Genomic DNA, 27,860 nt, shown 5'->3' on the forward strand with positions numbered 1-27,860 from the left:
GAGCGCCGACTGTGGGCGCCTTGGGAGGGGAGGGGCATGGTCTATTACACTTCTTTAGGCACTCAGAGTAGTTTACAGACCGGAATGCACAGAATACCCGGGCTGCCTGCTGAGAACGGGTACCTGTGCCCCACCCACAACAATGTAAGGCGTAAACCTGGGCCGACGGAATCTGTTAAAAAACCAGCTCCCTGGGTGATGAGATGGACTCCACAGCACTTCTAGAAACACTGCCTCAGACTCGGCCAGAGATAACGGCTCCCAGGAGGGTCCCCGCTCACCCGGGGGGGTTGCCCCGGGAGGCCCAGGCAAGGAAGGGAGAGGCGAAGCTCCGCGCAGGTCATTCCGGAGGCGTGCCAGGGAGGGGGCGCCAGGACAGTCCTCTTTACACTCCCGGGGGGACCCGAGTTGCTGTCGGGGTGGCACCTCTGCTCGGCTTCCGGAGGCCAGGGCTGGACCGGACCGCGCAGGCCGCCGCCCCACCCGCGCGGAACCCGTGGCGTCTTCCGGGCCGAGGCGGGGCCGGGCCGGCCGGGGGGCGGGGGAGCGGGAAGGTGACCCGAGCGCGAGGCGGGGCCGGCGGGGCCGGCGCGGCGTGACGGGGCGGGGCGCAGCGCGGCGGAGCTGACCAGTATGGGCGCCGTGGGTGCTCTCCTGTGGCCGGCGGCGTGGGTGAGCGCCCTGCAGCCCCGGGCCCCCTCTGGCCCTCGCCCACTGACCCCCGCCCCCGCCCCGTCCCTCCTGCCCCTTGGCCGAGCATCCCCCCATGTCCTCGCGTCGCCTGGTGCTTTGCAGCCCTCCCTGAGCGCCTGCTGAGTACCAGCACCTCCCCTACTTCTCTTGTGACCCTTTTTTCTTACCCTCTCATTTCTCCCACGCTAAGCCCTGTCGTCTCTCCCCTCCCAGGTGACTTCCCTCTGGAAGTCCTCCGCTTTCCATTGACTTTATTTTTCTGTTTCCAAACCGTCTCACGATGCCTGCGTGCCTTGCAGAAGCTGCACCAGAGGCGGGACATCTCCTCCTGGCTGGTAAGCACCCCCAGTTTCCCCCTCTCTCCGCGCAAGTCTCCCAGGCCCAGTGGCCCCAAAGGTAGAGAGGACAGAATGGAACCAGAAAGGGTCAGCCCTGCTTCCCAGACTCCAGCCTCCGAATTCCTGGCAGTGGCCACCTGCTGATGGCTCGGGGGAGGTAGAGTGGACAGGAGGGCACAGGGCAGGAAACCAGGCTTCCAGGCTGGGAGCTGTGCCCGATAAAGCAGGCCTCAGGTGCACTTGGCCCGCTTAGGCTGGCGGGATCCTGGCCCTCCCCTCCGTAGCACCCAGGTGGGAGCCAGGGTTTGAAGGGAAGGCAGCTGGCCCCGGGAACCTGAATGTCTGCGTGGCCTTGAAATCTATCTGGAGCTCAGGGTCCTTATGGTGTCCGAGGGGGAATGTCCTTGCAGGGTGGCATCAGATCAGCCTCCTGCAGAGGAAGCCTGCCACAAGCCAGGCCAGTGGGAAACTGGACAAGGCCACAGGCAGGCAGGTGCTTCCAGGGTGCCTCATCTTCCCTGCCACAGGCCAGATGGTTCCCCAAAACCCCAGCCAAGGCTGTGGTGGCCCAGAAAACACCCATCAAGGTGGAGCTGGTGGCTGGGAAAACCTACAGGTGGTGTGTGTGTGGCCGCAGCAAGAAGCAGGTAAGAGACCTTTCCCCTTCCCCTAGACATATGACACCCTTTGTTGGGGACAGCACGGTGTCTCCTGGGAGTTCCAGCCCAAGATGTTCCTCTTTCTCCCACACATGCCTAAGGGACAAGGGAGGTTAGGGGTGAAAGGATACTCTTGGGCCAGTGCCACAGCAGCCTGAGCTCCCTGTTCTCCGCATCCACCTTTGAGATGAGGGCAGAGACAGAAACTCCGTCACAAAGGCAGGTGGGTGATGCCCGGGGGTTCTGCACTCCTCTAGCGCTCCCTCCTTCTCAGAGGCAAGGTCGGGGCTCCCGCTCTGAGCACTGAGAGCTCGCTTGTCTCTTCCCGTCTCCTTCCTCCTTCTGGGAAGCATCTGGGCCAAAGGTTCCCAGGGCTCGCCCCTACATTGAGAAGACCCTATGCAGGCCCTCCTACAGTGTCTTCTCAGGCAGACCCTCCCCTTTCTCAGTTTATGTGACATTCCTGGTTTCGTGCCACAGCCTGTTGTCTTCTCAGTCTGCCTGCCTGCTCCCAACTTTTCTCCCTTCTGCCCCAGGAAGCTGCCCCATATTCTTAGCCTCTGGGCTGAGCTCTCAACTGTGTTCCTCCAAGGGGCGTGGTGTGCTGTCAGCAGCCCGGGGTCCCAAGTCTGCTTTGCCAGATTTGACATATGAGCAGGTCCTCATGAGGGTGGGGCAGCGCTAGAGAATGCCAGCCCCAGTGTGGCCTAGCCCAGGTAGGCACTCTGTGCCTCTCTGCCTCTTGCCCTCTGGGACAGGTTGCTGACTTTTATTTGCATACTTCTCTCATCTCTTCTCCTACCCCACCCTGACCCCAAGGTCAAGAGGCCTTGGTTCCAGCTCTGCCACTAACTAGCAAGACAAGGCATCTCTCTGGGCCTCAGTTTCCACTACCCAGCTTCTGCTTGAACAGCTGCTGGGATGGATGGGCAGGATGGTCCCGCACCAGGCAGCCAGTCTGCTGTGGGACATGCGCTTTGTCCCTGTAACACCCACTCCGTATAACATGCCCAGTTGTTTCCTGGAGCCAAACAAAATTGATACCGTAGGCTTAAAGCACTGTGATGCACACAGGCTCTCTCCCACCCAGAGAAGTTTTTTCCCGAGAATATGGGGAAGGAAATGAATTTCATGAGCCAATGTAGACTCAGAACCATTTAAAAAAACCTATCAGGTAAACATTGCTGTTACCTAAGGCCCCATTTCGCCTTGAAAATTCTGTCCTTGTGTCCTGCTCTCTGGGTCCCCTAGAGACTAATGCTATAAAAACTCTTACTGAACACTTACTGTAGGCAAAGTGTGTAATAACCAGTGTTTATTTTATTTCCTTGGGACAATTCTACTCTTATTACCCTCTCATTACAGATAAGCGAGGTAAACTAGTGAACCAGGCTGTCAGCCTCAGAGTGGAGCCCCGCCCTAGCAGGTGGGGTCAGGTCTCTTAACTTCTTTCTCTCACCAGCCCTTCTGTGACGGCTCCCACTTCTTCCAACGCACTGGCCTGTCCCCACTCAAGTTCAAGGCCCAGGAGACGCGCGCGGCGGTCCTCTGTACCTGCAAGGCCACCCAGAAGCCCCCATACTGCGATGGCACCCACAAGAGCGAGCGGGTGCAGAAGGCAGAAGTGGGCTCCCCACTCTGAGGGGGTGGCTGCCGCCCAGCGCCAGGCCTAGAGAGGTACCCCCATCGTGGGGAAGGAAACGGAGTGCTGAGCCCAAGAAGGGATCATCCAGGGACCCCGCTACCCACAGCTGGCTTGTGAAAAACGTGCTCCCTGTAACTGAGGTCTCTAATCTGGGGACCTCTAACCTGGTCCAACGCCTGCTGGTAGATGAGATGGCATTAAACAAGCATGCCTGCCCAGAGTGCTTTTCTTGTCACTCGTGTGAGGCACATGGCCTGTCCGGGACCTGGGCTCCGGGCACCTGACCAGCCACAGGGAGGGGACAGTTCATGTTCATTCCAGAGGGGGTCCCCTGAGGCAGGCTGAGGCCAGGGGACCCACCTACCCCTTCCCTCTCCCCTCAACCCCAAAGAACCACAGGCTTCGGAGAGTATGCAGCATTTATTACAAAGCCAGGAGATACAAATGGCCCAGGGCAGGAGGAGGGGACAGCCACAGCACCTCAGACACACGACAGGGTGCAAACACAGACAAACCCGTCGGGGGCTCCCCACCCCAAAAACCCAGGTTATGAAAGAGTCTGGCCTCCTCCGCGATCTGCTCTATGTACAGTGGAGGAAAAACAGGTGGGCAGGGATCTGGTGGGATCTGCCCAGGGGACAAACCACTGACCTCTCAGGATGAAGGGGAGGTCAGAGCTTACAGGCTTCTGTCTTCTTGTGCTTTTAGAAGCCTCTGTCACTCTTTCCTGACTCAGCCTCAGCTGAGGGTGGCGAGGGAACTAGAGGGCTGTTTGCCTTTGGCAAAATCTGGGGTCTGTGCTTATCCAACATTAACCCCGCTCCACCTCTCCCCTCTCGGCCCCCAAGTGAGACTTGACCACCAGCCTTGCTAGCGTGGGTTCCTGGGTGGGGGCAGGAGGGGCGAAGTGGTTCACAATGCTAAAGCCACAGTGGAATTCCAAGGGCCGAGGCCTCCCGTGGCCTGAATCTTCTCTTCCACAAGATAAATGATGCACAGGCCACACACACAGGAAAAAGAAAGAAAGGCAGAACTATCTATTCTTTGCACAAAGTTTCCACTGTAAGAGGAGGAGGTAAGGGAGATGCCATCTCCACCGCCCACTCGCTCCTCAGAACCAGGGATAAACTGCATTGGTAAAAGGCACTGTCTTAGCAATTCTGTGGACATTCAACAATGGCCGGGGGTGGGTGTAGGGGACTGGTTGGGACAGGATGGCAGCCATGATGGGGAGAGGGAAGGTGGACCCCATACACAGCCAGTTAGTTGTGCCTAAAACTTTGGGGGCTGGTGGGGCCCCCCAACACCTCATCTGCCCTGGGAAACAGGAGGAGGATGGAGTAGAGCTTTCCTGGGCCTCAAGTGGTCCTCCAGGCATCCCCCGAAAGAGAGCAGAGCAAATTACACAAGACCCCCTAAGAATGAACACCCCCATCCCCACACATACACACACACATAAAGTTTGTTTCCTGTGGCATTTAAATTAATCTGGTTGGTCCATAGAAAATAAGTATGTATATTTGGTTTTTCCTATGTACATATATATATAGATTTATTTATAAAACCCGCCTCCCACCCCTAAGGTGGGAGGAGCTGGGGAAAGTAGAAGAGGTGGAAAAATGGGCCCAGAAAAAGTGGAGGAGTGGAGAGGCGTGGCTGGCAAAGAAGGGAGAGGGTCCCTTTGCTCAAGTTAAGGGGGGCACAGGAGCTCCGTTGACAGTCATCTTGCGCCCCCTGCTGGTGGAGGATGGTGTCTGCAGGCAGTTCGAGGTGCCCCCGTTGGCAGCTGTGGTGGCCCCACTGGCTGTCGAAGGGGGAGTGGGGGAGGTAGGGTGGGTGGCTGGGGGCCCGTGGGAGCTGGGAGAGCCATGGGAGGGGGTGGCTGGGCTGGGCAGGGAGGAGGAGGTGGCCGGCAGGGTGGCAGGGCTGGGAGCCTTGTCGCTGACTGACTCACACTCAGACGCCCCGCTGGTGTTGGTGCCCTCGGAGGGAGTGGGTGCTGTGGGCAAGGTGAGCCGCTTGCAGGCCGGCTGGACACGATACTTGAGGGGGAGAGGGCCGTTCTGCAGGGAGAGTGGGGGACAGAGGCAGGGAAGGGGAGGGTGTCAGGAGAGAGGCTAAGCAGACTGCCACCCACCTTCACCCCACAGCGCCTAAACACTCAGAAAAGGGAAGGTGCGACCTTGGAGAGGAGAAAGAGCCGGGAGAAAGGAGGAGCCAGGCCAGAGATACAGGGGCACACAGAGACCCAGAGAGACCAGGTAAGACCAGAGAGAAAAAGGAGAGAGGGAGGCCGAAGAGCAGACAGCAACATTTCCTCTTCTACAGCCACCAGACCCTCTTTTCTGACCCTAAATCAGGGCACATAATCTGCCCAAGGATCCTTTTCTCCTCCTAAGTGTGGGAGGTCATCAGTGAGATGGCCTGGAGGCTGACCTGGTATGGTGGGCCATCCTGGACATGTCCAGCTCATAGACAAGGGATGAACTGTCTGTGACTGGAGCAGGGCGGACCATGTGGTCACGGTGGCCACAGACCAATGTCACACCCTGCAGGGGTCCGCTCCCAGCCCCGCCCCATCGGGCACCACCCTGCCCAGCTCACCCGCCGCCAGGGGTAGATGTAGGCGATATCCATGAGGGTGTAGTATTCCTTCAGTGGCTCGTCCTCATACAGAACCTCCACCTGGAGGACAAAAGGCAGGACACCATGACCCTGGCTGGGCTCGAGGCTCCAGCCATGTGGCAAAGAGTCTCCAGGCTAGGAGTCTTGGGGGATGGGAGGTGGGGCACTGGGGAGGGGTGACTTGCAGGTGGTCCCTCCTAACTCTGGGGTTCCATGGTGTATTTGACTTCCCTATCAGAGTTGTCCCAACATAACTCCTGACTACCACGTGGGAAGGGATCCAGAGAAGATACCCACATCATTAACAACCCCCACCTCCAGCCACCCTCACAGCTATCTGGGTCTCCTTACATCTCTGACAGGTACCCCGGAGGAGCTAATGGGCAAAGAAAAGGCGTAGGTGAGAAGGATCTCGTGGGACAGTGGCTCTCACCCAGGCTGCACAGTGGAATCACCCACGGAACTTTAAAAAAATACCAATGCTTGGATCTCACCCCCTGAGATTCTGATTTAACTGGTATGATACGAGCCGAGTTTGAAAGCTCCCCATGATTCTGACATGCAGCAAAGTTGGGGATCCACTGTCCTAGAGCCTTGATACTCAAAGTGTGGTCCATGGACCAGTAACATTGGCAGCACCTGGGAACTTGCTAGAAATGCAGAATCTACTGAATCAGAATCTGATTTCAACAAGCTCTTTAGGGGATCACAGACACATTCAAATTTGAAAGGAATGTCCTAGAACTCCACTGGAATTTCAGACTGACCTTCCTTCAGCCAGCTGGCCCTAGGTAAGACCTTGTATTTTTGCACACGTACCTCTGCCACAGTTCTGAGTGTGCAAGCATGCATGCACACACACACACACCACCTTGGTCCCACACACCTCTACACACTGACTTCGACAGATGCAGACTGCCCCACCCTAATCTTGGTTTCAATTACCCTTCTACTCCGGCTCAATTACACAACCATGCAGGCCCTTGGGGACATCTGGCCAACCCTGAACAATGTCTGGGATGCACAGATTGTCAGACACACCCCCCCACACACACACACTCATTTTTTGAAAAGGCCCAGGGACTCACCTTGTACTTGCTGGGCACATCCATCTTGTTGCGGAGAAACTTGGCAAGATGCATCACAGTCATGGCTGCTGGGCATCGCAGGAAGCGCACCCCTGTCTGCTGGGGGAGAGGCACCCAAGGGCTGGGGTCCACCCCATGCACTCTCTCCCTGCCCACATCCCACCATTGGGCAGGCCCCAGCACTCACCTTCTCCTTGTCCCCATCCCCATTCTCCAGGGGACCCTTCTTCTCCTCCCGGTCCCTGGGGAGGAGAAAGAATGAAGTTAGGGAGACGCTGGAGCAGACAGGATTCCCTAATGCACACATCCAGAAGGCCCTCCCCAAGACACCCTTCCTCTCAGGGGAACGGGGCCAGGGTGGGAGAAGGGGGTGACCCAGCTTAGGACCCCAAAAGGACCAGCTGTAGATCAGACTTGCCTGACACCTTCGTAGAACTCAATGGAGAGGCTGACTATCTCATCGTCGCTCAGAGCCCCCTTCTCCTGCTCCAGAACCTCACCACGGTCCTCATTTGAGCCATTGGGGACTACAGAAGGAAAGAGATCTAAGGGGTTGGCCTACGATTGGGGAAAGGAGCCCCACCAAGGACCCAGGCATCTCGGAGCTCGGCAAGGTGAGCCCAGCCATGTTCTGGGCTGGGGAGGCAGCATGGTGGTGCGTGGAGGATGGACAGCCTAGTGTGTCCAGCCTTCATGCCTGGGGCAGCACCCCACACTCACGTGGCCCCTGGGAGCACACACACACATGTGAACACACTCACCTTCTGTCAGGGGGTACGCTGCATAGAAATCCCGCCGTCGTTTCATCTCATCTGGAAGAGGGAAGGAAGCAGGGTGAGGAGGGAGCAACAGGCTGGGAAGTGGGGGGCAGTGGGCAGAAGGAAGGGTATATGGATACCTTTAAAAAGCCCGGGGACCAATTTGTAAACGATGTCTTGGAGGGTTTTGTCAGACCTGGAAAAAAACGCACAGGGGCCTATCAGCACCTTAGCTTGATCCCTCCAGCCCCAGAGCCCACTTCCCACCGCCTTTCCTTAGATTCAGGGCTCAGGCCTTGGGGTCCCTGTGGGCCTGGTCTTTCCCCCTCCAGTATTTCTCAGCCTACAACAAGCTGGATACAACCCAGAGGGAGGGAAGGGGCCTTGGGTCCATGCCCAGTGCTTATGCCCCATCTGCCACCTTGGCTACAGGAAGCAAGGAGGGCTAAGGAACAGAGGACAGCTGCCCCAGAGGATCGGCAGGGGCGGGAGGGACAGTGCCAGGCCCACCTGATGCTCAGCAGCGGTCGGGTTTTATGGACCTGCACATCGCACATGGGGCAGTACTTGTTGGTCTCCAGGTAGCGCACGATGCAGGTTTTGCAGACTTGGGGGTGTGGAGAGAGGGAGGAGAGTCAGAGCCCTCTCCGAACCCGAGACAGCCCCCACGCCCCCTGCTCAGGTTCAGATAGCCCCTCTTCTCCACCTTGTCCCCACATTCAGGCCTGTTCAAAGGCCCAGCGTGGTCCTGTTTTGCACAGATGGCAACTGCCCCTTATCTATCCTTGGGGGAGGACCAAACTTATGTGTATGTATATGTGTGTGTGTGTGTTAGGCTAGTGTCACGGATCATGCATAAGGTGAGCCCCAAGTCCCAAGCTCCTGATTCAGCACAAAACAACAGCCAGCCTTTAGACATCTCCGGGGTCCTTGACCCCTTGCCACCAAGCCCATAGTGCACACGAGGGGCACGTGCACCTTCAGGGGGTGAAATTTTGGCCCCAGAGATTTCAGATGAAAAGTCCCTGAAATGAACTTCTGGGCTGAAACCTCCAGTCTCCCTTCCCAGGCAGCCTCTCTGACCGGAGGACCCCACAAGATACATGGACATGTGTGCTCATCAGGGCAGGGGCTGTGCTCTGCCTTCCCTGGGCAGTGTTCCTCCAACCTGGGCAGAGGCCGGCCATGCCGCCCCCTCTGCCCCGCCCTAAGAAGCAGCCCCTCCACCAACTCACAGGAATGCAAGCACTCCACGATGGTGGTGGCATCGATGAAGTACCCCCCGCAGAGGGCACACATGAGGTGAGGGTTCAGCTCTGTGATTTTGATCCGTGTGGTCCGATGCATGATGCCGGGGTGGGGGGCAGGGGGGTTGGGGAGCGTCACCCTGGGAAGTGAAAGTAGAATGAGAAACACAGAGATCCAAGAGGCCCTCCCATGCAACATCTCTCCCTGAGCCTGAGGCTCTTCCTCTGTGCCCTCAGGGCTGGACTGGGTGAAAGCATGGGCCTGGGTCTTTCTGGCCCCTCTGAGTGTTCACTGGAGATTCATGTAACCTTGAGCAACAAGGTCAGGCTCCATCTCAGGAGCAGCAGGAAAGACTGAGGTTAGACCACAGGAAGTAACTACCCAACTTTTCAGAGGATGTGGGGAGGCAGGAAAATGGAAGAGAACAGAGTTGTAGAAAATCTCCCTGATCCTAAGCCATATTCACTCAAGTGAGTGCTGGGAGCTGTGAGGAAACTTAAATAACCCAGTGCCCTGAACCTCAGCAAAATCAAAGAAAGAAAAGAATAAATTACCCGTGCCCCTTGCCCCATCTACACAGGCACAAGGCCCCTGACTTGATCTTTCCCATCCTACTCTCCTTCCATCCCATCCACTCCTTCACGAGGAAGCCTTCCCTGGAAACACTGGGGTCCCAGGCTGCCCCAAGTTTGAAGAGGGCACCCCATCACTTGTCCTTCCAGCTCTGTACCCAGCCCTGGCCCTGCAACAGCAACCTGGAAATCCACCATATGCTGACCATGCAGGTTCCAGAATGTCCCCATGTGGGCACTGCCACCCACAGGCACCTCCTCTGCAGCCTGTCCACAGGCTATGCAGAGACAGACCACAGGCTCTCCTAGATGCCTACCAAAGCTGGGCAGAAAGTTCCCCGTACCCAGCCCCCTGGAGCACCCAGCCAAGCCCTGGCAGGGTCCAGGGAAGTCAGGCAAAGCCCAGCTCTGGATCAGCCGATGTGTTTCCTTCTTGGTATAGAAATCAAACCTGCACCTAGAAGGGACAGCCCCTCCCTCTCTCCCTTCTTTCCCAGAGTAAAAGCCCAAGAGGTGGGGCTTGGGAGGGTGGCCAAGCCCAACAGCTCCTTTACAACACACACCCTTCTCTCCTTTCCAGAGAGATTTCTAAAGCCACTACATTGGGTTTTCTAGGACCAGAAATTCACAGCCAGGATCAGCAGTTTCTATAGAGACCCCAGGATGAGTTTGGCCAGGACCCAAACAGCCAACAGAGGCACAGGGAGCCTGGCCAGAGATGGAAAGCGATGGAGAGACACAAAGGTCACATGTGGGAGAGACCCCAAGGGCAGGGCAGACAGATGGGAACAAGCAAGCCAGAGGCCAGTGGAGACGCAGTGGCCGAGAGAGACCTGCAGACCCAGCCGAAGGAGGAACAGGGGTTCCCGCGCCACACAGGGCTGCCTTGGCCGGTCCTCCCTGCATGGGTCCCCCCTTCACAATTACGCAGAAGGCTTGTTGGCTACTCCACTGTTTGGTCGTTTCCATAGTAACCTTGTCCCTGGCAAGATGCCTAAATATTATTACAACCATCCAGAGGAGAGAACAAACTCCAAGTGGCTGTCTCACTGAGCGTGTGTTATAATCCATCGGACGTGTACGTGCCGTCTGGGCCTCCAAAGGTACTTCCTGTGACTACTAGTCCCGTGCGTGTGTCTGCGTGTAAATAAATCTCTGTGTGCGTGTACAGCCAGAAAGAAAACATTTTGGGGTCTGGTAACACTGGGGGTCCAGGTTGCTATCAGTGAATCTCATCCCCCTTCTCTTTCTCTCTCTCTCCCTCTCACACACGCACACAAACACGCAGGCGCTTCACACTGCCATAGCCACCTCATTCACACACGCTGTATTTTCAAAACAGACACTTGCTCTTAAGAGCTCCTATCCAGTTCCGCCTGGCAGACTGTGGCCTGAGCACACAGGAGCTCCTAGGCAAATGGCCACGCCCCCAACCTCTGGCTTCTGCAAGCATCTGTGAGAATTCAGACCAAGACTATTCCTCAAGCCCCTTTCTGGATGCGTGGGTAAACAGACAGAAGAGACATGGTGCTTAGTGAAGGAAATGTTCCTCCTTCTCCCCTTTAAGAAATGAGCCCCCCTGCCACACTCCCTGCTCCCCGACCCCATCCCCAGGGGCCTCAGCCTATTACCTCTGGGGCTGGGGGTGGGGAGAAGCACTGATTGGTTCCGCACCTGATTGCCATGGTTACCTGCAAGGCCCTGCCAGCAGGTGCCAAGCACAACTGTAAACAGGAGCTCTGTTCTTCCACTGCCCCCCCTCCCCAGGCCCCCCACCCCATGAGGCCTCAGGGCCCCACATTTCTGACACCCAGTTCCTCCCAGCTGCAACTGGCTGCTGCGTCGTTGCCGCAGGAGGAAAGAGAAGAGGGGTGATGGGTGGCTGGACCTCCAGCTGTCATCATTTTAGGGAACAGCCTGAGGGAGACAGCGAGGGAGAGAGAAATCCCAAAAAGCAGAAAAGGGAGCCCAAGGGCCATGTGGAAGTAGGCTTTGGGGACTTTAACAGGTCAGTCTCAGCAACATCCCCACAGAGGACACAAGCACTGTCTCCTACCCCCAACTGGGGACCAGTCCTTCAAAATCTTCTGTCCCCAAACCCCTGTCTTTGCCCAGGCCTGGGGCCTCGGCTACAGTGGCAGGAAAAGAGCCTGATCCGCACCCAGCCCCCAGCCCCAACTCCTCCTCCACATTCCAGCCTGGCATTTGTCTTTCCCCAGCCTCAAAGCCCCCTACTAATAGAGACCACGCCCCATGGCTCCATTCTAAGCAGTCTCTTTCTGGAAGCTCCTCTGCAATTCAGGCCTCTCTGGCTGTCAGTTTTTTCACTTTCCCTGCAGAAAGGGCCAGTCTGATAACCCAGAGGTTGCTTCTGCTCCTCCGGAAGCCCAGCTACAGCATTCCTTGCTCTGCCCTTCCTCCACATGACATTAGCCCAGCTCCCTCTTGGAAGCTTCCTTCTGGGTCTTAGGAAGTCACTCAAGGTCACATCCAGACATCCAGAATTGCAGAGATAAAAGAGATCTTAGCATCTTGTCCGGGGTCTGCCCATGGCCGAGTGGTTAAGTTCGTGTGGTGAAGTTCGTGTTCTCCGCTTCGGCGACCTGGGGTTCACCCATTCGGATCCTGGGCATGGACCTATGCACAGCTCATTAAGCCATGTTGTGGCGGCATCACACAAAGAAGTACTAGAATGACTTCCAATAAGGATATACAACTATGTACTGGGGCTTTGGGGAGAAAAAAAAAAGAGGAAGACTGGCAACAGATATTCGCTCAGGGCCAATCTTCCTCACCAAAAAAAACAAAGAAGAAGAAGAAGAAAGCATCGTGTCCAATCCTTTCATTTTACAGATGATGAAACTCAACAAGAAGTGACTTGTCTAAGGTCACACTGCAACGCAGTGGCAGTCCAAGGACTAGAAACTGCCTGACTCCCATTCAAGTAATCTGTACACACTGGCATCCAGGCCAGGCTCCCCACACATCTAGGGAACCAGTAAGCCTGACTCCATCCAGGTGGGTAGAAGGTAGAAGGACTCCAAGTTCTCTAGAAGACCACTCAGTGAGCCTTCTGGGAGAGGTCAAAGTCTGGCCAAAACATGACCATGAGCACACATTCTCGCCATGAAGCAGGAAGAGAGGGCAGAGGCTAACCGCCTCACCTATTTCCATGCACAGACAGAGAAACTGAGGCTGCATGAAAGCAGTGAGCCAGAGTGTCCTGGGTCCTGGGAGTCCCTTCCTCTCCCAGCTGTGTGGAAGCACAGTGTATTTGTCTGGGGGGATGGGGACACTGTCAACCTCTCAATGTTCCCTGATCCTTGACCCCCGCCATGGCCATCAGAACTGCAAAAGGCCTCTAGCTCCTGAAGCTGGCTCACCCTACTCCCCTCCCCCTCCTTTCCCACCTCTCAGCTTCTTAAGATCAAACAAAGACAAACACCCAAAATATACACCCAGAGCTACAAGTGCCAGATACACACATGGATGCACAGCTAGACACACCCCCTCCATCTCTCTCTCACACTCACACACACACACACAACCAGACACTTGGCCAGACACACCCCATCACACATACGGCCAGATCAGAGCCAGGCCCACACTGTCGAAATGCACAAGCCCCTGCCCCCAACCCCCCATCCAGAAGCACACAGTCTGACATCCCTAAACCAGAGCTGCAAACACACACTAAGCTTTTGTGCATCCCTGGTCCACCCAGGGTAAATCAGAACATAAGTCTTCCAGCAACAAAGGCACCGCAGCTCCCAACCCCTGCTCTGGGGGCCAGAGGCTGGGGGAGTGGGGCGGGCATCTGACCTGCACAAAGATATAACCTATAACCTTTCCTGGTCAGGCTCTCTCCATTCCTATGGCAACAGTTCCATCAACCACGATCTCTCAGGCAAGGCCAGGAGCAGCAGAGAGCCCCCCCTTCCTGCCCACCCCACAGGACTTCAACTTGAATCCCACCCAGCTACACAGGGTCTAGATCCTGAGTCCCAGGGCTCACCTGGAGTCTGTTTCCTGCCTCAAGCCAAAGACAGCTCTAAGGCTTCAGCTCCAAACCAGGGAACCCCTGGGAAAACCTCCCCACCAAAAAGCTGCAACAGAGCTGGCTTTATGCTCCTTCTCCAAGTACTAACACTTTGGAACAGAGTGGAGAGGGGGAGGAAGGAGAGAAATTAGAGTTTCAGGAACAGATACAAACTGCAAGAGGCCCAGAGAAGGAGGCATCACAAGGGAGGGGGAGACATCCACGAGACCCCCTCCCCAGGGACAGGGAGCCCTGGCGAGACTGAGGCAGCGTTGTGGGGGTGCTCTGAGAGACAAAGCCCGGGGGAAGCGCGGGATAACACTTTCACAATATTTACAGGGGAATTCACCACCACCAGGCCATCTCCCTTCCCCACCTCAAGCCATCCGGAGCAATTCTGGGCAGATGGGGGCAGTGGGGGAGGGGGAGAGGCATGCCTGGGCCCACGGTGGAGACAGGAGGGGCAGGGGATGTCTGCTTGCCGAGGGGTCCCACCCGCTCAGAGCTGGCAGCAAGAGGGCCTGGGGAGGGAGGGGGCAGCCTGGCTCCCCAGGGGAAGAGGGGCCAGTCGGTGAGACCCCTCCTGCCTCCGCTGGCGATGGGAAATACCGCGATAAATCTCCCCCCAGCGCCATTCTACCCGCTCCGCCCTGGCTTCTGCGGGAGCCTGGGTCAGAGGATCAGGGACCCCAGTTACCCGGTGGCCGCTCCTACCTTCCCTAAAGCCAAACTTTCGGCGGGGCCCAAGGAGGGGTGTTCCGCGGAGAAAGAGGCTCTGCCGAGGTGTTTCGGGGAGGGGGCGGGGCGCCCAGTCCTGGGATGGGGGAAAGGGACCGGCTGGGGGAGGTGCCCGAGAGGACCCGGACCCCGGCGGGGAAGAGCGCCCTCCCCCGGTCCCGCAGCAATCAAAAAAGCATGTCCCCTTCCTCCCGGCCTCAAGTCCTCGCGCGTCCACGACGCCCCAGTCCCCACGGAAGAAGCAGAGGGCGACCCCTCCCCAGAGCGAAGGGGGTGGTGGGCCGCAGCCTGAGGCTGCTCCGGCTCGGGGGGAGGGCTCAGGGGGCAGAGATCCACCCCAGCGCAGAGCCCCAAAGCCCTGTGGCTGAATCGGACCCTCCCCCTCGCTACCTCGGGAGCAGGTCTACGAGGGGGCTGCGACACAAAGAGGTGGTGGTCGAGGGAGACGCCAAATCGTTAAAAGGGGGAATCCGCTTCGGCCATCTTGGAAGGGAGGAAAGGGAAAAGGGGAGAGAAAAAAGGGAGAAAGAAAGGCGGACGGGGCGAGCGAGGATAGGGGCTGGCGGGGGTGGGGCGGAGACGCGAGAAGCAGGCCCGGCTCGGAGCCTCCCCCTCCCACAGGGGTTTGCAAAGAAGGAAATATCGGCCCCTCATCCCAATCCCCAAATGGTTGCGGGGTAGGAGAAGGAAAGGAAGGAGGAGTCCGCCTCTGCTTACCTGGGTTCGGGGTCCGGTGGGTCTCGGGGAGGGGGGGATGGGAGGGAGGGAGGGAAGGGAGGGGAGGGGGGCCGCAGCCGTGTCGCTCGCTCTGGCGGCGGGAGGGGAGAAACCTACGGTAAGAAAGGAGTTTGTGAAAGCGGCTTGGGGTGGGAGGGAGAGAGGGGAGGGGAGGGGACGGAGGGGGGAGGGGAGGGACCGGGACTGGAAGGGGGGAGACAAAATGGCTTTTTTCCTCCAGACAAGAGTAGGTCCCGCCCACTACTCACCCACGTGACCTCATTCCTTCAGGGTGTTTGCGGAGAGGGGAAGAGGAGGAGGGAGAGAGGCTAACAACGCTGCCCCCCAAGCCGGGGGCCGGGCCCCAAAACTAGGACGCGACCTCAGTCTTCCCAGACAGCCCCTGACCCTGGTGGATGTATCCTCTGCTCTGTTACCCTCCGCAACTAGTCCCTCCTCCCCCCAAAATATGTGTGCTCCCCCCCACCCCCTGACCCTGCGATTCCCGCCCCTAGCGAGGCGCCTGGAAAATGGTGAGATGAGGACCGGGCTGAAAGGTGGCTCGCCTGGCAGTCCTCCACGCCTCGACCAAAGGGCGCTGGGCTCGGGCTCGGGTCGCGACGCCTCCGGCCAGGCGTCTGGGTTATTTTCATTCACTCCAAGTGACATTCCCTTAAAATTAGTAACTGCATCGGTGAGAGAGCGTCTCCCACCCCCCTTGCCCCTCTCAGCGGCCCGATCACTGGCTCTAAAATGCAGCGCCCCGGGACTCAGCCGGGGCGCCTCGGGGAGCAAACTGCCGGGGAACGGAGGGCGAGGCCTGGGGGGACGTCTCATTGAGGGGCTCAGGTTTGCTGTGGTGCAGGCTGGCCCCCCGGCGTGTTGGGGCGGGGAAGAACGGAACGCAGCCTCAGCCGGGAGCCAAGCTGAAGACGGGGACGCAGGCTCCGGGCCCGGGGCACAATACGCCGACCAATCTCGAGAGGCCAGAAAGGACTAGAAAACGAGGCTCCAGGGCTCTAAAGTGGGCCCGCGCTTTTTTCCTGCCTCGCGCTGATTCCCGCATTTTCCCCCCGTGCGCCGACTGCGCTCGGCGCTCTGCGCGGTCGGTGCGCCTCCCTCGCGGCGGCGGCGGGAGGAGCCGGGGGAGCGCCTCGGCGGCTGGTGCCCGCCGGCTCCGACCGTCGCTCCAGGCTCCTCCCAGCGCTCGGGCTCGGGTCCCCAGTGGCTCCCGCCGGAGGAGAACGCGGATGGAGGCTTGGAAAAGCCAGGAGGAGCGGCTGAGGCTGGCGCCGGGGAAGCGCATCGATACTCCGTTAAGGCGACCACCGTGGGCCTGCCTCATTATGACGGTCGAGCCGCTTAATCGAGGTTTCTTAGGAGTGGTCACTGTGTCTGTCCCTCCAAAGAGCTCGATTATCTGGCCAGAAGCGCTATTAAGCGCACTGGCGGTGGGTGATTCGAGTTAGGAAATTAGGAGACGAATCTTCCTCAAGCTTCGGAGCACCTGCCTCCTCTTCCTCCTTCCCTCCTTGCTCGCAGCCCAGGCGGACCTGAAGCTGGGGCTCCCGGACTGAATGCTTTCACCCTTTGGCCGGCGACCAGGAGACCTGCGGATACTGGCCGCCAAGTGACCCCAGCTTCAGCCTTCGTGGCACCCCGGCTGAATGGGGGCAGGGAGGAAGAGAAAAGGCGGGAGAGATTTCCGCCCAGAGGGGATGGTCTGAGAACCCGCGGGAGAACGGCCAGGGGAGGATCTGGCCACCTTCTCCCCTGCCCTTGCACGCGGAGACCAGGAGTCCACCGCCCCTCATTTGAAGGGGGCTTGGCGTGGGCACGCCCACTGTCCCTAGGGCAAGTGAGTTGCTGGCATCCAAGGAAGATTCGCGCATCTTCCTCTGTCCCCCAATCACCCTGCAGGGAGGGGAGCGCAGCAGGGACTCCTAGTCTGCCACTCCTTTCGGGCTAGAAGATCCCAGGCAAGACAAACCTGTAAGGGCTTCTCTAAGATCTCGGTCTCACCCACGATCCCACCACACGGGCTACCTGGGAGCGGGGTAGGATATCAGCTACTAGGAAGAGAGCTGACGCCCCTCTGAGTCCCAGCCGGAGCCCTTTAATCCTGGAGTGCTGCCTGAAGGGCCACCGTGCTCACCAGGGGATCCCTTCTCTTGTTCCTCAGACAGTCATTAAGCGCCAGTCAAGAGCAAACCATAAGTCAGAAGAGACATGCTGAACACCCCACTACCCACTAAAACTTTATTTTAATCAATTCCATCCTAGGCAACCGGTCCTCACATCCCTGGCCTTTCTGGTTTATCAGGAGAACCTTCTGACCCAAACTTTCTCATATCTGAAGTTCTCTGGTTTCCTGACAAAGAACCACCTGTCATGTGCCAATGTCAAATACTGTGCTAGGCACGGAGGATAGAAAGCTGATGAGGCAAGCTTTTGCCCTCAGGGCACTCACAGACCAGTGGGCGCAAACCCAGAGGGTTACACAGCCTTCCCTGGTAGCTGCCACGGCACTGTGTATCCCTCCGCTTTGCCCCCACTGGCCTGTGAGCACCCGGGAGGGCTTTCAGAAGAGGCCTCCTTTGAGCCCCGTCTTGAGGGGAGACCACACGTCGAAGGGAACTGCTTGAGAGAGTCCTTTGCTTAGCCCCTCCGTATAAGTGGAGGCTCCCACCCCACACCCTGAGATGCGCCTCTGGCAAACATTAGGTGCCAATGCTTCCCCCTCGTTTCTGTGTTAGTTGTAGTCTCTCGGGCTGTCCTCTAGCTGACAACTACTCATCAGAAGAGTCACAGTGTCTGACAGACTAGAAGCTTCCAGAGGGCAGGAACCCAGAAAATCTAGGTAATTATTTCCGGCACATACCAAAAGCTACTGCGAGGACAAGATCCCCTTGAAGGTGCTGACAGTGGTAGGAGAGGGCGGCTCTGCTACTGATTTCATGACTTTGACCTCTGCATCCTATTCTCCTTCTCTCTCCCCAAAACAATGTTTTTTGTCAGTTTCTGCTTCTATTTCCCCATCTTCCTCCCCACTTCTGTGTGTGTATTTCCAGAAAAAAAAATGTTTTGTTGTTGTTTTCCTTTTTCTGATGCTTCCCATATTAACTGCTTCTGTTTTCCCTCTCTCCATTTTCTCGAGGTCTTCCTTCCACTCACCGCGCCTGTTTCTCCGTCACCTTCCCTCTCTCGCTGTATATCAAGCTATGTTCTCCCTTTCTCATCTTTCTCTTCATCCCTCAGTTTGTCGCTGCCTTTGTCTCTCGCGGTATTTTCTTCCCTACCAAATGTAATATTTCGAGATTGTAACATCGATTGAGGCAGACAATGGAAAACTGTCCAGCCTCCACTGCAAATTCATTCTTAATCCTACGAAAAATGCAACCTATTGCACGGTGAGACAAAAACCTCTGTCTGCTTTTCCTGCTTGGGGGCGGGGTGAGAGGTAGGCGGTGGAGGGAGGTGCTGGAGAAATTATCCCATCATTGACAGAACAATTACGAATTTTCAATCACAATGACTCTCTGATTTGCTATGGAAAAAGTGTTACCTCTGCTATTTCAATACAAAATTTGGCTCTTTAGTGGTTGGGAGAATAACGCTTACTTTCGCTACTCACCCCCCCCCCCCCCGCCCTTCCTACTAAAAGGGGAGAGAGATATAGCGTCCCTGGGTGGGCTCGAACCACCAACCTTTCGGTTAACAGCCGAACGCGCTAACCGATTGCGCCACAGAGACTGCGACGATCGCCAGGGTGGCAGTGAGCCGAGTCAATGGGAGTGAACCTGCGACGGTACAGGAGGCAGGAATGAAATTCTGCAATGTGGCAAAAGTCAGACTCCGGGAAGAAAGGAAAGGGTCCCAATCCAGGGAAGGTAGGAGGCGGGACGCGCACGCCTCTCCTACATGGGCTCTGGGAGGGGCCGTCACCGGTTTCCTAGGGTAAGGAAGATATGGGAAAGCCCGGAACGTCCCTTTTTAGGGTGACCCGAGACTTGGAGATAAGTGAAGTCGACTTGCCGAGAGTCCCCAAAATCATAATAACCTTCGCCCTCCAAACCCCTTTGCAGCTGAACCCCTGTAGCCGCAGAATACCCGCGACGCCCTCCCTCAGCCCCCCTGAAACATTAAATATGCACTTAATGGGTGCCTCCTAAACACCAGGCACCGTTCTAGGCCACTGAAAGTCCAGAGCCTAGCATAGTGCCTGGCACACAACAGATGTAAGGATTTCTCGAATGAAAAAATGAAACAAACTAGCGTGAGTAATACGCCCGACCCACACAGCGTGCTCATAAGTAACGCTGTGGCGTTAAAGGTGGGCCGCAGGCCCCTATCTCTAGCGCCACTGGCCCACGTGCACGCACGTCCCGGCCAGGTTTCTGGCGTCCTGAGTTCGGGTCCGCCGCGATCCCAGCTCGCACCGCGACGCCGGGCTCTTCCGCACTCACAGTGACTTTTCACTTTCCGCTTTCCCAGTCTCCGTTTTGGCTTCTCAACCAAACCCCTGATCTGATGACTGACAGAAGGCTTAGCCAATAGAAAGCCAAAATATCCCGGAAGGGTCGGCCTTTCAGCCGGTAGAGAGAAAGCAACAAGAGTGGTTGCGCAGTGAGGGTGTTCGTCCGGTTGCTGAAATTGTGGCGGCTGGAGGTTCTCGTACACTGCAGTCATGGTGAGATGCGGAGCGGGGAGAAGGGACATGGGGTAGGGGTTGAGGAAGGAGATGGCGTCGTGGGAGGTGTGGAAGGCGGAGAGGGCGTGGTGGTCGATTGAAGGAAGCAGCTCCAGTTTGATGGGGAGCGAACCGCGGCGAGGACCCAGGGGGTGAATGCGGCTCCTCGCAGCCGCCCCGCGCTAATCTCAGGGCTGGATTCGGGACGTCCGGGCGCCTCCAGAGTGGAGGACGGTGCATGCGGGAGCCTCTGGATCAGGGGCTGCGCCGGGGGCTAGGGCCGCGTTTGGTCCCTCACGCTGAGCACCTCCGCTCTGTCTGCCCCAGTCTATTATGTCCTATAACGGAGGGGCCGTCATGGCCATGAAGGGGAAGAACTGTGTGGCCATCGCTGCCGACAGGCGCTTCGGGATCCAGGCTCAGATGGTGACCACGGACTTCCAGAAGATCTTTCCCATGGGCGACCGGCTGTACATCGGCTTGGCCGGACTCGCCACCGACGTCCAGACAGTGTAAGTGGTGGGGGTCCCCGCCCACACCCAGGCCTCTTCTTGGACCAGCCTTGCCTGGCGTCTTGAGTGGCCTGGGTCAGTCATCTACCAAACAGCACCAGCGAACCTGAGACTTTACTGGACCCCTTGAACGATACAGAGTTGTAGCCTAACCAACTTTTACCAGCATTTCCTCTGTGCCAGACTGTGGAAAGCAGCTTACGTGCATGGATTCATTTAATCCTCTTAACGACGTTACAGTGTTGCTGTCCCATTTTGCAGATGAAGAAGCTGAGGGTCTCAGTGTTTGGCCCAGGATGCAAGCTATTGAATGTCACCCAGGATCCCAGTGCAGGTCTCCCCCAGGCCAAAGCCTGTGCTCAGTCCTTAAAGAACTTCAGGTCTAGTTGACAGACAAGGCAGGCATAGATGGGAAAGAAAACTAACCCATGATGAGCTGGTGCATATTAACGGCCAGTTATCTAGTTGCCAGTGGTTCTGTGGTTTGAGAGAAGGGAGAGTCTGGGAGAGAAGTAGGTAGCTACTGTGATGGTCTAGGTGTGAGGGTCCTGCTCCTCGCGGGATGGTAATGGTGGGAAAGGAGAGGAAGGCGTTTCTGAGAGTTGTTCCTGACCAGCTACTTGGAGATTGTGAGGCCAAAGAGTCATTCACTGAAGTTGGGGGTCTGTCATTTTTATCTGTTTCTAGTAACTGGTGCTTGGCATGACGGCAGTCTCGAAATGTTTTCAAGGTGATTTCTGTTTTGAGTATGTTGACTGAAATATAGAAATTGGGAGGACTAGTTTCGGGAGAAAAGTGATGACTTTGATTCTCACACCAATTTTGAAGGAACGACGCGAGCCAAGTAGAAACATCTTGGGAGCAATTGAGGTCTTGAAATTATATCTCAGGGCTAGAGAGGCATTGGTGATATGTTAGGTCTATGGGAACAGATTCTGAAGAGACACAACATATAGAGGGAAAAAAATAAGCTGCGCTTTGAGAGCTGAACTGTATATTTAGCAGTGAAGGAAGAAGAGGCCAGAGGAAGAGAATCAGGGTGGGGTTTCAGGAGGGAAGATGTGGTCACAGGTGGCAGGTCCTGCAGGAAGCTGGTGGCCTTAACAGCGGCAGTGCCGGGACTTAGTTCTTAGAAGATCGGAAGAGTAGTTCGCTAATGTGGGTGGAAGCTTGTCAGAAAATTTTCTCTCTCATTTCCCTTAAAGCGCCCTAAGTCTCAAGGACATATAACTTGGAAATTCTTCCTGGGATGTAAGCCAGCCAGCTCTTTCTTTCCAGTCCTGGTGGAATCAGAGAATGATAGCTTAGAGTTCCTGTCCTTGTGAAGGCCCCCAGCAGACTTCCTCTCTCCAGTCCCTGCCGTTCTGCTCACTCCATTTCCTTTTCTCACCAAGTTTGCTTGTTTGTTGGCGGTAATTGCCAGTTTTGCCAGGCCTCATTTTCCTCACCTGTAAGGTGAAGCTCAGGTCAGGTCTAAGGCCCTTTGTTCTGGTGTCCTGTGACTCATGGCTTTGCTTCCAGGAGGTATGGCATTGGTCTGCTCCCTGCAGGGGCCTGTCCCTCAGCTCTGAGATGGCACTGGAGGAGATGTGGCCTTTTTCCTAGGCACTTTCCAGTCCACTAGTGCAGTAGCTGCTGCTTATTAACACACATAAGCCTTTGCAGTTTTCTGAGCACCTTGTCATGCACCCGTCTGTTATCTCACCGTCAGGTGATTTAGTTGGTCCCCATCCTATGGATGGAAGAATTGAGTGAGAGGATGAAGGCCCAGCCCGGGTCAGCCCTCAGTCCACTGCTCTTTCTAGTAGAAGCTGCCATGACTATGTCTGCAGCGAGACTCCCACCTAGAGTGTAGAAGGAGCTGTGCATTTTATTGTATGTAAATAATTCCTTAAAAAAGGGGAAAAATCCACTTCCTAACTCCGCTTTTCTCCCCTCAAAAAAAGTATGGGGAAAAAGGGTTAGCCGTGTGGCATGTCTACATGCAATGTGTTGGACAAGTCCTGAAAGTGGACATGAGGCTGGACTTCTGGTGAGAAAACCACTGGGAGGGGCTGGCCCTGTGGCCGAGTGGTTAAGTTCGCGCGCTCCGTGGTAGACGGCCCAGTGTTTCGTTGGTTCAAATCCTGGGCGCGGACGTGGCACTGCTCATCAGACCACTCTGAGGCGGCATCCCACATGCCACAACTAGAAGGACCCACAACGGAGAATATACAACTGTGTACCAGGGGGCTTTGGGGAGAAAAAAGGAAAAAAATAAAATCTTTAAAAAAAAAAAAAGAAAAGAAAACCACTGTGAGAGGGAGAGAGGAGTCTCGGTGTGGGCTGAGATTGTGGTCCCTATGTACCTCCTGACCTCCACAGGGTGGACACCAGGGGACATTCAGCAGTGACTTACTAACTCCCTTTCTCCTCCTGCCACAGTGCCCAGCGCCTCAAGTTTCGGCTGAACCTTTATGAGCTGAAGGAAGGTCGGCAGATCAAGCCTCAAACCCTCATGAGCATGGTGGCCAACCTCTTGTACGAGAAACGGTGAGTGGAAGTGTAGCTGGGGACTGGGGGACTGCAGAAACCTTTGATTGGCCAAGTAGGTTGTAGTATGGAGGGGGTGCCCAGGACGGCAATTCCTCCTGTTTCCCTGTTTCGTATTAGCAGGACGATATCCTTGTTATTTTAGGGGTCTGTTTTCTGTGGGCCTGCCTAACAACCAAATAGAAAAGAAAAGCCTAGTTCAGAAGAAGGCAGAGAATGCGTATAGCAGATGAACTTGCTTCTAGGCAACAGAATTAACCCCACTGGAGATGCCCTGGCGTCTCCCAGCCAGGAGCCACCCTTACTCCAGAGCTCACTGTGTCGGCCTTAGATTCTCTGGAATACATGGAACCTAGGGTTGGGGTATGTTAGTTTTTATCAGTTCTCTTTGAGGACTTTATGATGAGAAAAGAAGGGGCTTAACTGTAGAATTCAGTGCAGAAGCTGGGATAGAATTGAAGGGAGAACCAACCCCATAGGCGTTTCGCCCTGTACCTCTGGGCAGAACCGGTGGGAAGAACACAAATTGAGCTCTTTTTTTCTTTTTTTTTTTAAACTTTTTATTTTAAAATAATTTTAGACTTTATCAAAAAAGTTGCAAAAGTACCCTTTGTTTTCAAAACTAAGTCTTTGTCATTTCCGTACTTGGAGCAATATTATTGCCTTTTTAGCATTAAAAAGTTAAAAAGAAAAAAAGGGTTACCTTTTTTTTAGTGTGTGTTAATATTCTCAGCTGTGAATTGTCTACCATGTGTGGTAATCATGTTTATCAGACTCCCAAATTGGGAAAGACTTAACAAAAGATTTTTTTAAACTCATTTATCTAGGGGGAAAAAGTCTTATAAAGTTGTAAAAAATAACTCACATTTCGGTATATATTTAATGGCTCTTGTTTATTGCAAACAATAAAATTACAGGACATTGAGGGTGACCTGGAAAATTCTAGGTTCCGATCGGCTCTAGTCAGGAGCTTTCTCTACAAGCCCAACTGAAATCAATGATTTTCCAGCATGTTAGGCTAATGCAGTGATTTGCAAAGTTGAGCAATGTACAGACCCTTTTTAAGGAGAAAACTTCTCATGGACCCCAGAGAATCCATCAAGGCACCTCCGTTTGTGAAACACTGCCAGGAAAAGTTAACCCCTGACCTTCAGGTGACACCTTGGCATCGGCTTCTAGAAGTACAAATGCACACCCTGAACTGTCTTGTTGTATTTAGCTTTAAGGTTGTTACCCAGATAATACACACTATTTTTATATTAACTTTATTTTCAGTTTAATGAGAGAATAATGCAAAATTTTAAATTTCTTATAGAAATTGATACCCAGGGATCTGTTTGAGAAACACTGAATCAAAGCATGCTGCCCCAACCCCTTCTTCCACCTTAGAATTATTATGAGTTTTTAGAATTATTTTTTACAGCACTATAACTTAAGATTGTGCCCTGAGAAATTACTAGGAGCTGATATAAGATATATGGATAATGCCTTTTTACTTACTGTTTCTATTGAGTGTAGTGGCCATAAGTTTTTGAGTATTTTATATATAAAGATCCCTAACATCGATTCTTCTCAAAGTTCAGAGTCTAGAACAAGTTTCTGATAAGCTGCTATTTCCTGTCGGCAGACAATGAAAATAGCCCAGCTCACTGAGCATCCTTCTTTGCCTTGCCTGCTAGGCGACTCAGAACATAACTTAGTATTTAGTCTGAGTGTCTTGTTTCTGTTTTAATGGTTTAGTTTTATTTTTCAGTGTTTTTCCTATAAACTGCTTCAAATCCTTTTTTGAAAGGAGTAGAGGTATAAATGTATAGATAGAGGATTGAATGGTGATACGACCTGGCTCAGGATAGGGAAGATTAAAAGAAAGCAGAATTCCTAAAGAGAAGAGAAGGAAGAGAGGATCAGGAGTAAGGAGGATATGAAGGTAAGTGTCAGAGAAAAGAAGAAGGAAAAAATCTTAGAGCGTTGCCAGATGCCAGGAGAAGGGGAGAGGGTTAATCAAAGCTGGCCACAGGGCAAGGGGATTTTCCAAATAGGCCCTCTGTTTTCCTCCCCGGGTCTGGGCCCGGGTCTTGTCTGAATGTCTGAAGAGGCCTGAACAGGAAAGTGCACGTCCGTGAGTTCTGGTCTCTCTCTGCTCCTGGCCCCCACAGGTTTGGCCCCTACTACACTGAGCCAGTCATTGCGGGGTTGGACCCGAAGACCTTTAAGCCCTTCATCTGCTCTCTAGACCTCATCGGCTGCCCCATGGTGACTGACGACTTTGTAGTCAGTGGCACTTGCACAGAACAAATGTACGGGATGTGCGAGTCCCTCTGGGAGCCCAACATGGTGAGTCGGTGGCATGGAGTGGGGCTGGGTTCTGAGGTACATCAGGGAAAAATGTATTCACCTGGCAGATAATGGGGGCGATGGTACAGGTAGCAGAGAATGCCACAGCTGCTGAGCCTTGGGAGGGTGTCCAGAAACGCCATCTGCCAGGGCCCTGGTGCGGGTTGGTCGGCTCCAGGGAAGAGCCCCTTCTGTTAGAGACCCCAGTCAGATATTCACTTCAACAACAAGTAGTTCCTCACATTGGGTTTACAGGGTTCTCCCACGTGTTGATTGAACAAACATAGAACAATGTTGTAGGGTTAGAGGCAGCCCAACAGAATAGGCCCTGGAGCCAGGTTGTCTGGGTTGGAGACCCCAATCCAGCTACCATTTAATTAGTTATGTTCTTGGATAAGTCACTTCGCTTCTCTGTGCCTCCCTTTCGTCAGCTGGAGAATGGGGGTGATAATAGAACCGACCTCATGAGTGGTGGTGTGAGGAAAACATGCACAGATTGGAACCGTGCCTGACAGTGAGGGTTGGCTGTTGTGCCAGCTCTGCCATGCTCTGGGGACACCAGATAGTCTGCCTTCGAGGGCTCACTGCAGTCTAATGAAGCAAGGTGGACACCCCAAAACCTGTTAAAATGCAGTTTGCCAGGAAGAGGAGGAAAGAAAGGGCCTGGTTGGCAGAAGGAACAGCCTGTGCAAAGATGAGGAGCGGCCCGGGGTGTGCGGTGACTGGAGAGAGCTCGCTGTGGCTGCTGGAGTGGGGGTAGAATGCGTGGTGGGCGAATGATGGAGAGGGAGCTTGGGGTGAGACTGAAGTGCCCTGAATGCATGCCAAGGAGTTTGAACTTTCTTCTTTGGCATGGTGTCAAAGGCAGTAAGACACCTGACGAACCGTAGACCCGCACGTGGGTGCCATCAGCTATTGTAGTCACGTGCAGGAGGCACTGAGGTCCTGAGCAAAGCCACTGGCAGTGAGGGAGCCAGCAGCCAGAGTCTAGAGGACTTGGTCCCTTAAAGCGGAAGTGAAGGCGGTGGAGATATGAGGACGCCTGAGTTTCTAGCTAAGCCGCCAAGACAGAGGATGCAGGAGAGGGAGCAGGTTTGGGGAATGGATTCATGGTTGGACAGGCTGCTTTTTGAGGCACCTGTGGGACACCCGGGAGATGAGTCCCTCAGACAGCTGATAAAGCACAGAGGAGCCAAATAGGGATTCTTCTCCCCATTTTACAGAAGAAGAATTGAGGCTTGGTGAAGGGACATGTGACGTGCCCAAGGTCACACTGCTGGTTAGTGGAGGAAGCTCAGGGCTTGACCTTTGCATTACATAACCCTGCTTCCTTCTGAGAAGGAGCTGAGGGGGCTGCCCACCTCCAGGGAACCATCCCTCACTTCAGGCACCAGAGGGGCCAGAGCTGGGGACCTTGAGCCGAGAAAAAAGAGAGTTAAGGAGCCAGACCAAGTTAGGGTCCGAGGCTCTTTGGATTAAAAGGCTTCTGCTGTTTGCAGGATCCAGAACACCTGTTTGAAACCATCTCACAAGCCATGCTGAATGCCGTGGACCGGGATGCAGTGTCAGGCATGGGAGTCATCGTCCACATCATGTGAGTATGCATTGGGAGAAGTCTAGAAGCTTTGCAGACACCTGTCTCTCCCTCCCCAACAAACACCCCATCTTCCCAGCCCCCTGGTCAGGTGTGAAATAAGAAAGGCGCTTGCAGCAATCATGGGATAGCAGAAATCCATGCTTCCCTGAGTGGCAGCTGGGAGCCTACCCAGATTCCCCTGGCCCTGAGGCTCCATGACCCCAAGTCTCCTCCCCCTGCTCACAATGGACATTTCTTTCCTTCCTTAACAGTGTCCCCAGAGTCTCAGGGACCTGTGTGGGGATGAGCTACAGCAGGGCTACTGCAGACTGATGGACATTCTAGGCAGCTCCCTCTCTCCCAGCTCCCACCAGTGTGGAACCCACAACTGTACTGAACTGGGAACTATTTCCAACCCCCAGCCAGCTCCCTAACTGCCATCCCTTTTCAGTTTGTTTGGGGCTGTCTCCAGGAACCTGATTGGATGGACTAGAAGGTGTCCTTCCAACTGCTTTACTTGGGTACATCCCAGAATAAGCATTTAGACCCTTTTATTATGGGGTAGCCTGCTTAATTACTGTAAAAAACAGATTGGGGCTGATAGAGAGAATTTACCACCCCAAGGTTCTTTTATGTTCATTGGAGTGAAACCCATCAGACCTCCTTCCTAAGCCACTTGTTCTCCAGGCCTGGGGGAGCTCCTTCCCTTCTTCAGCTAGCCCTGAATCATCTCCACTCTTGATGGTTCCGCCTATGGGAAGCCTTCACTGGAGTCTCCCCATTTCTCCATTCTCGCCTTCCCCACCAGAGGCCGAGGAAACAGGCTAACGTGAACGTAACGTGAGCAGAACACTTAGGCCTAGGGCTAGGACAGCCTGTGCTCTGAGTCTGGATGAGTGTGGACGCTTTGTCTCTCTCTCTGCAGTGAGAAGGACAAAATCACCACCAGGACACTGAAGGCCCGAATGGACTAACCCTGTTCCCAGAGCCTACTTTTTTTTTTTTTTTTTTTTAAATAAAATACTGTTTCTTCCACTCCTGCTTCTTTGTCTTTGAGTCTTTTACCACAGGTCTGTCCCCAGCTGGGCAGTCGCCC

General features: G+C 54.9%; 3 protein-coding genes and 1 non-coding gene across 25 annotated transcripts; 2 read left to right on the forward strand and 2 right to left on the reverse strand.

Moving 5' to 3' along the window:
• Window positions 1-46: 46 nt before the first annotated feature.
• CISD3 (CDGSH iron sulfur domain 3) lies at window positions 47-3,558 on the forward strand. Of its 2 annotated transcripts, none has more exons than XM_044746144.2 (4): window positions 47-308; window positions 993-1,028; window positions 1,559-1,678; window positions 3,153-3,558. In XM_044746144.2, the coding sequence occupies exons 1-4, from the start codon at window positions 204-206 to the stop codon at window positions 3,330-3,332; spliced, it is 441 nt and encodes a 146-aa protein (XP_044602079.1). In that variant the 5' UTR covers window positions 47-203; the 3' UTR covers window positions 3,333-3,558. The 2 variants fall into 2 exon arrangements, with proteins under 2 accessions (XP_044602079.1, XP_044602080.1); XM_044746145.2 differs by lacking the exon at window positions 47-308 and adding an exon at window positions 552-672.
• A 182-nt stretch (window positions 3,559-3,740) lies between these two features.
• On the reverse strand, window positions 3,741-15,568 carry PCGF2 (polycomb group ring finger 2). Of its 21 annotated transcripts, none has more exons than XM_070483138.1 (13): window positions 15,121-15,387; window positions 14,794-14,886; window positions 14,380-14,479; window positions 9,042-9,193; window positions 8,317-8,413; window positions 7,947-8,002; window positions 7,810-7,860; window positions 7,467-7,575; window positions 7,236-7,290; window positions 7,049-7,144; window positions 5,940-6,020; window positions 5,290-5,398; window positions 3,741-5,135 (listed from the first exon to the last, which is right to left on the reverse strand). In XM_070483138.1, the coding sequence occupies exons 4-13, from the start codon at window positions 9,151-9,153 to the stop codon at window positions 5,056-5,058; spliced, it is 846 nt and encodes a 281-aa protein (XP_070339239.1). In that variant the 5' UTR covers window positions 9,154-9,193; window positions 14,380-14,479; window positions 14,794-14,886; window positions 15,121-15,387; the 3' UTR covers window positions 3,741-5,055. The 21 variants fall into 21 exon arrangements, with proteins under 21 accessions (XP_070339239.1, XP_070339233.1, XP_070339227.1 ...); XM_070483132.1 differs by having other exon boundaries at window positions 3,741-5,139; XM_070483126.1 differs by lacking the exon at window positions 14,794-14,886 and adding an exon at window positions 15,390-15,568 and having other exon boundaries at window positions 3,741-5,398; window positions 15,121-15,233.
• Window positions 14,954-27,799, forward strand: PSMB3 (proteasome 20S subunit beta 3). The gene is made up of 7 exons (XM_014833885.3): window positions 14,954-15,136; window positions 19,615-19,810; window positions 20,138-20,322; window positions 22,747-22,854; window positions 25,011-25,188; window positions 26,688-26,782; window positions 27,690-27,799. Exons 2-7 carry the CDS (start codon window positions 19,808-19,810, stop codon window positions 27,736-27,738), a joined length of 618 nt encoding a protein of 205 aa, XP_014689371.1. The 5' UTR covers window positions 14,954-15,136; window positions 19,615-19,807; the 3' UTR covers window positions 27,739-27,799.
• TRNAN-GUU (transfer RNA asparagine (anticodon GUU)) lies at window positions 18,800-18,873 on the reverse strand. Its single transcript has one exon. It is a non-coding gene; the product is annotated as a tRNA-Asn (tRNA).
• Window positions 27,800-27,860: the final 61 nt, after the last annotated feature.

The sequence above is a fragment of the Equus asinus genome, chromosome 13 (assembly GCF_041296235.1).
Source record: "Equus asinus isolate D_3611 breed Donkey chromosome 13, EquAss-T2T_v2, whole genome shotgun sequence".
Lineage (NCBI taxonomy): Eukaryota > Metazoa > Chordata > Mammalia > Perissodactyla > Equidae > Equus > Equus asinus.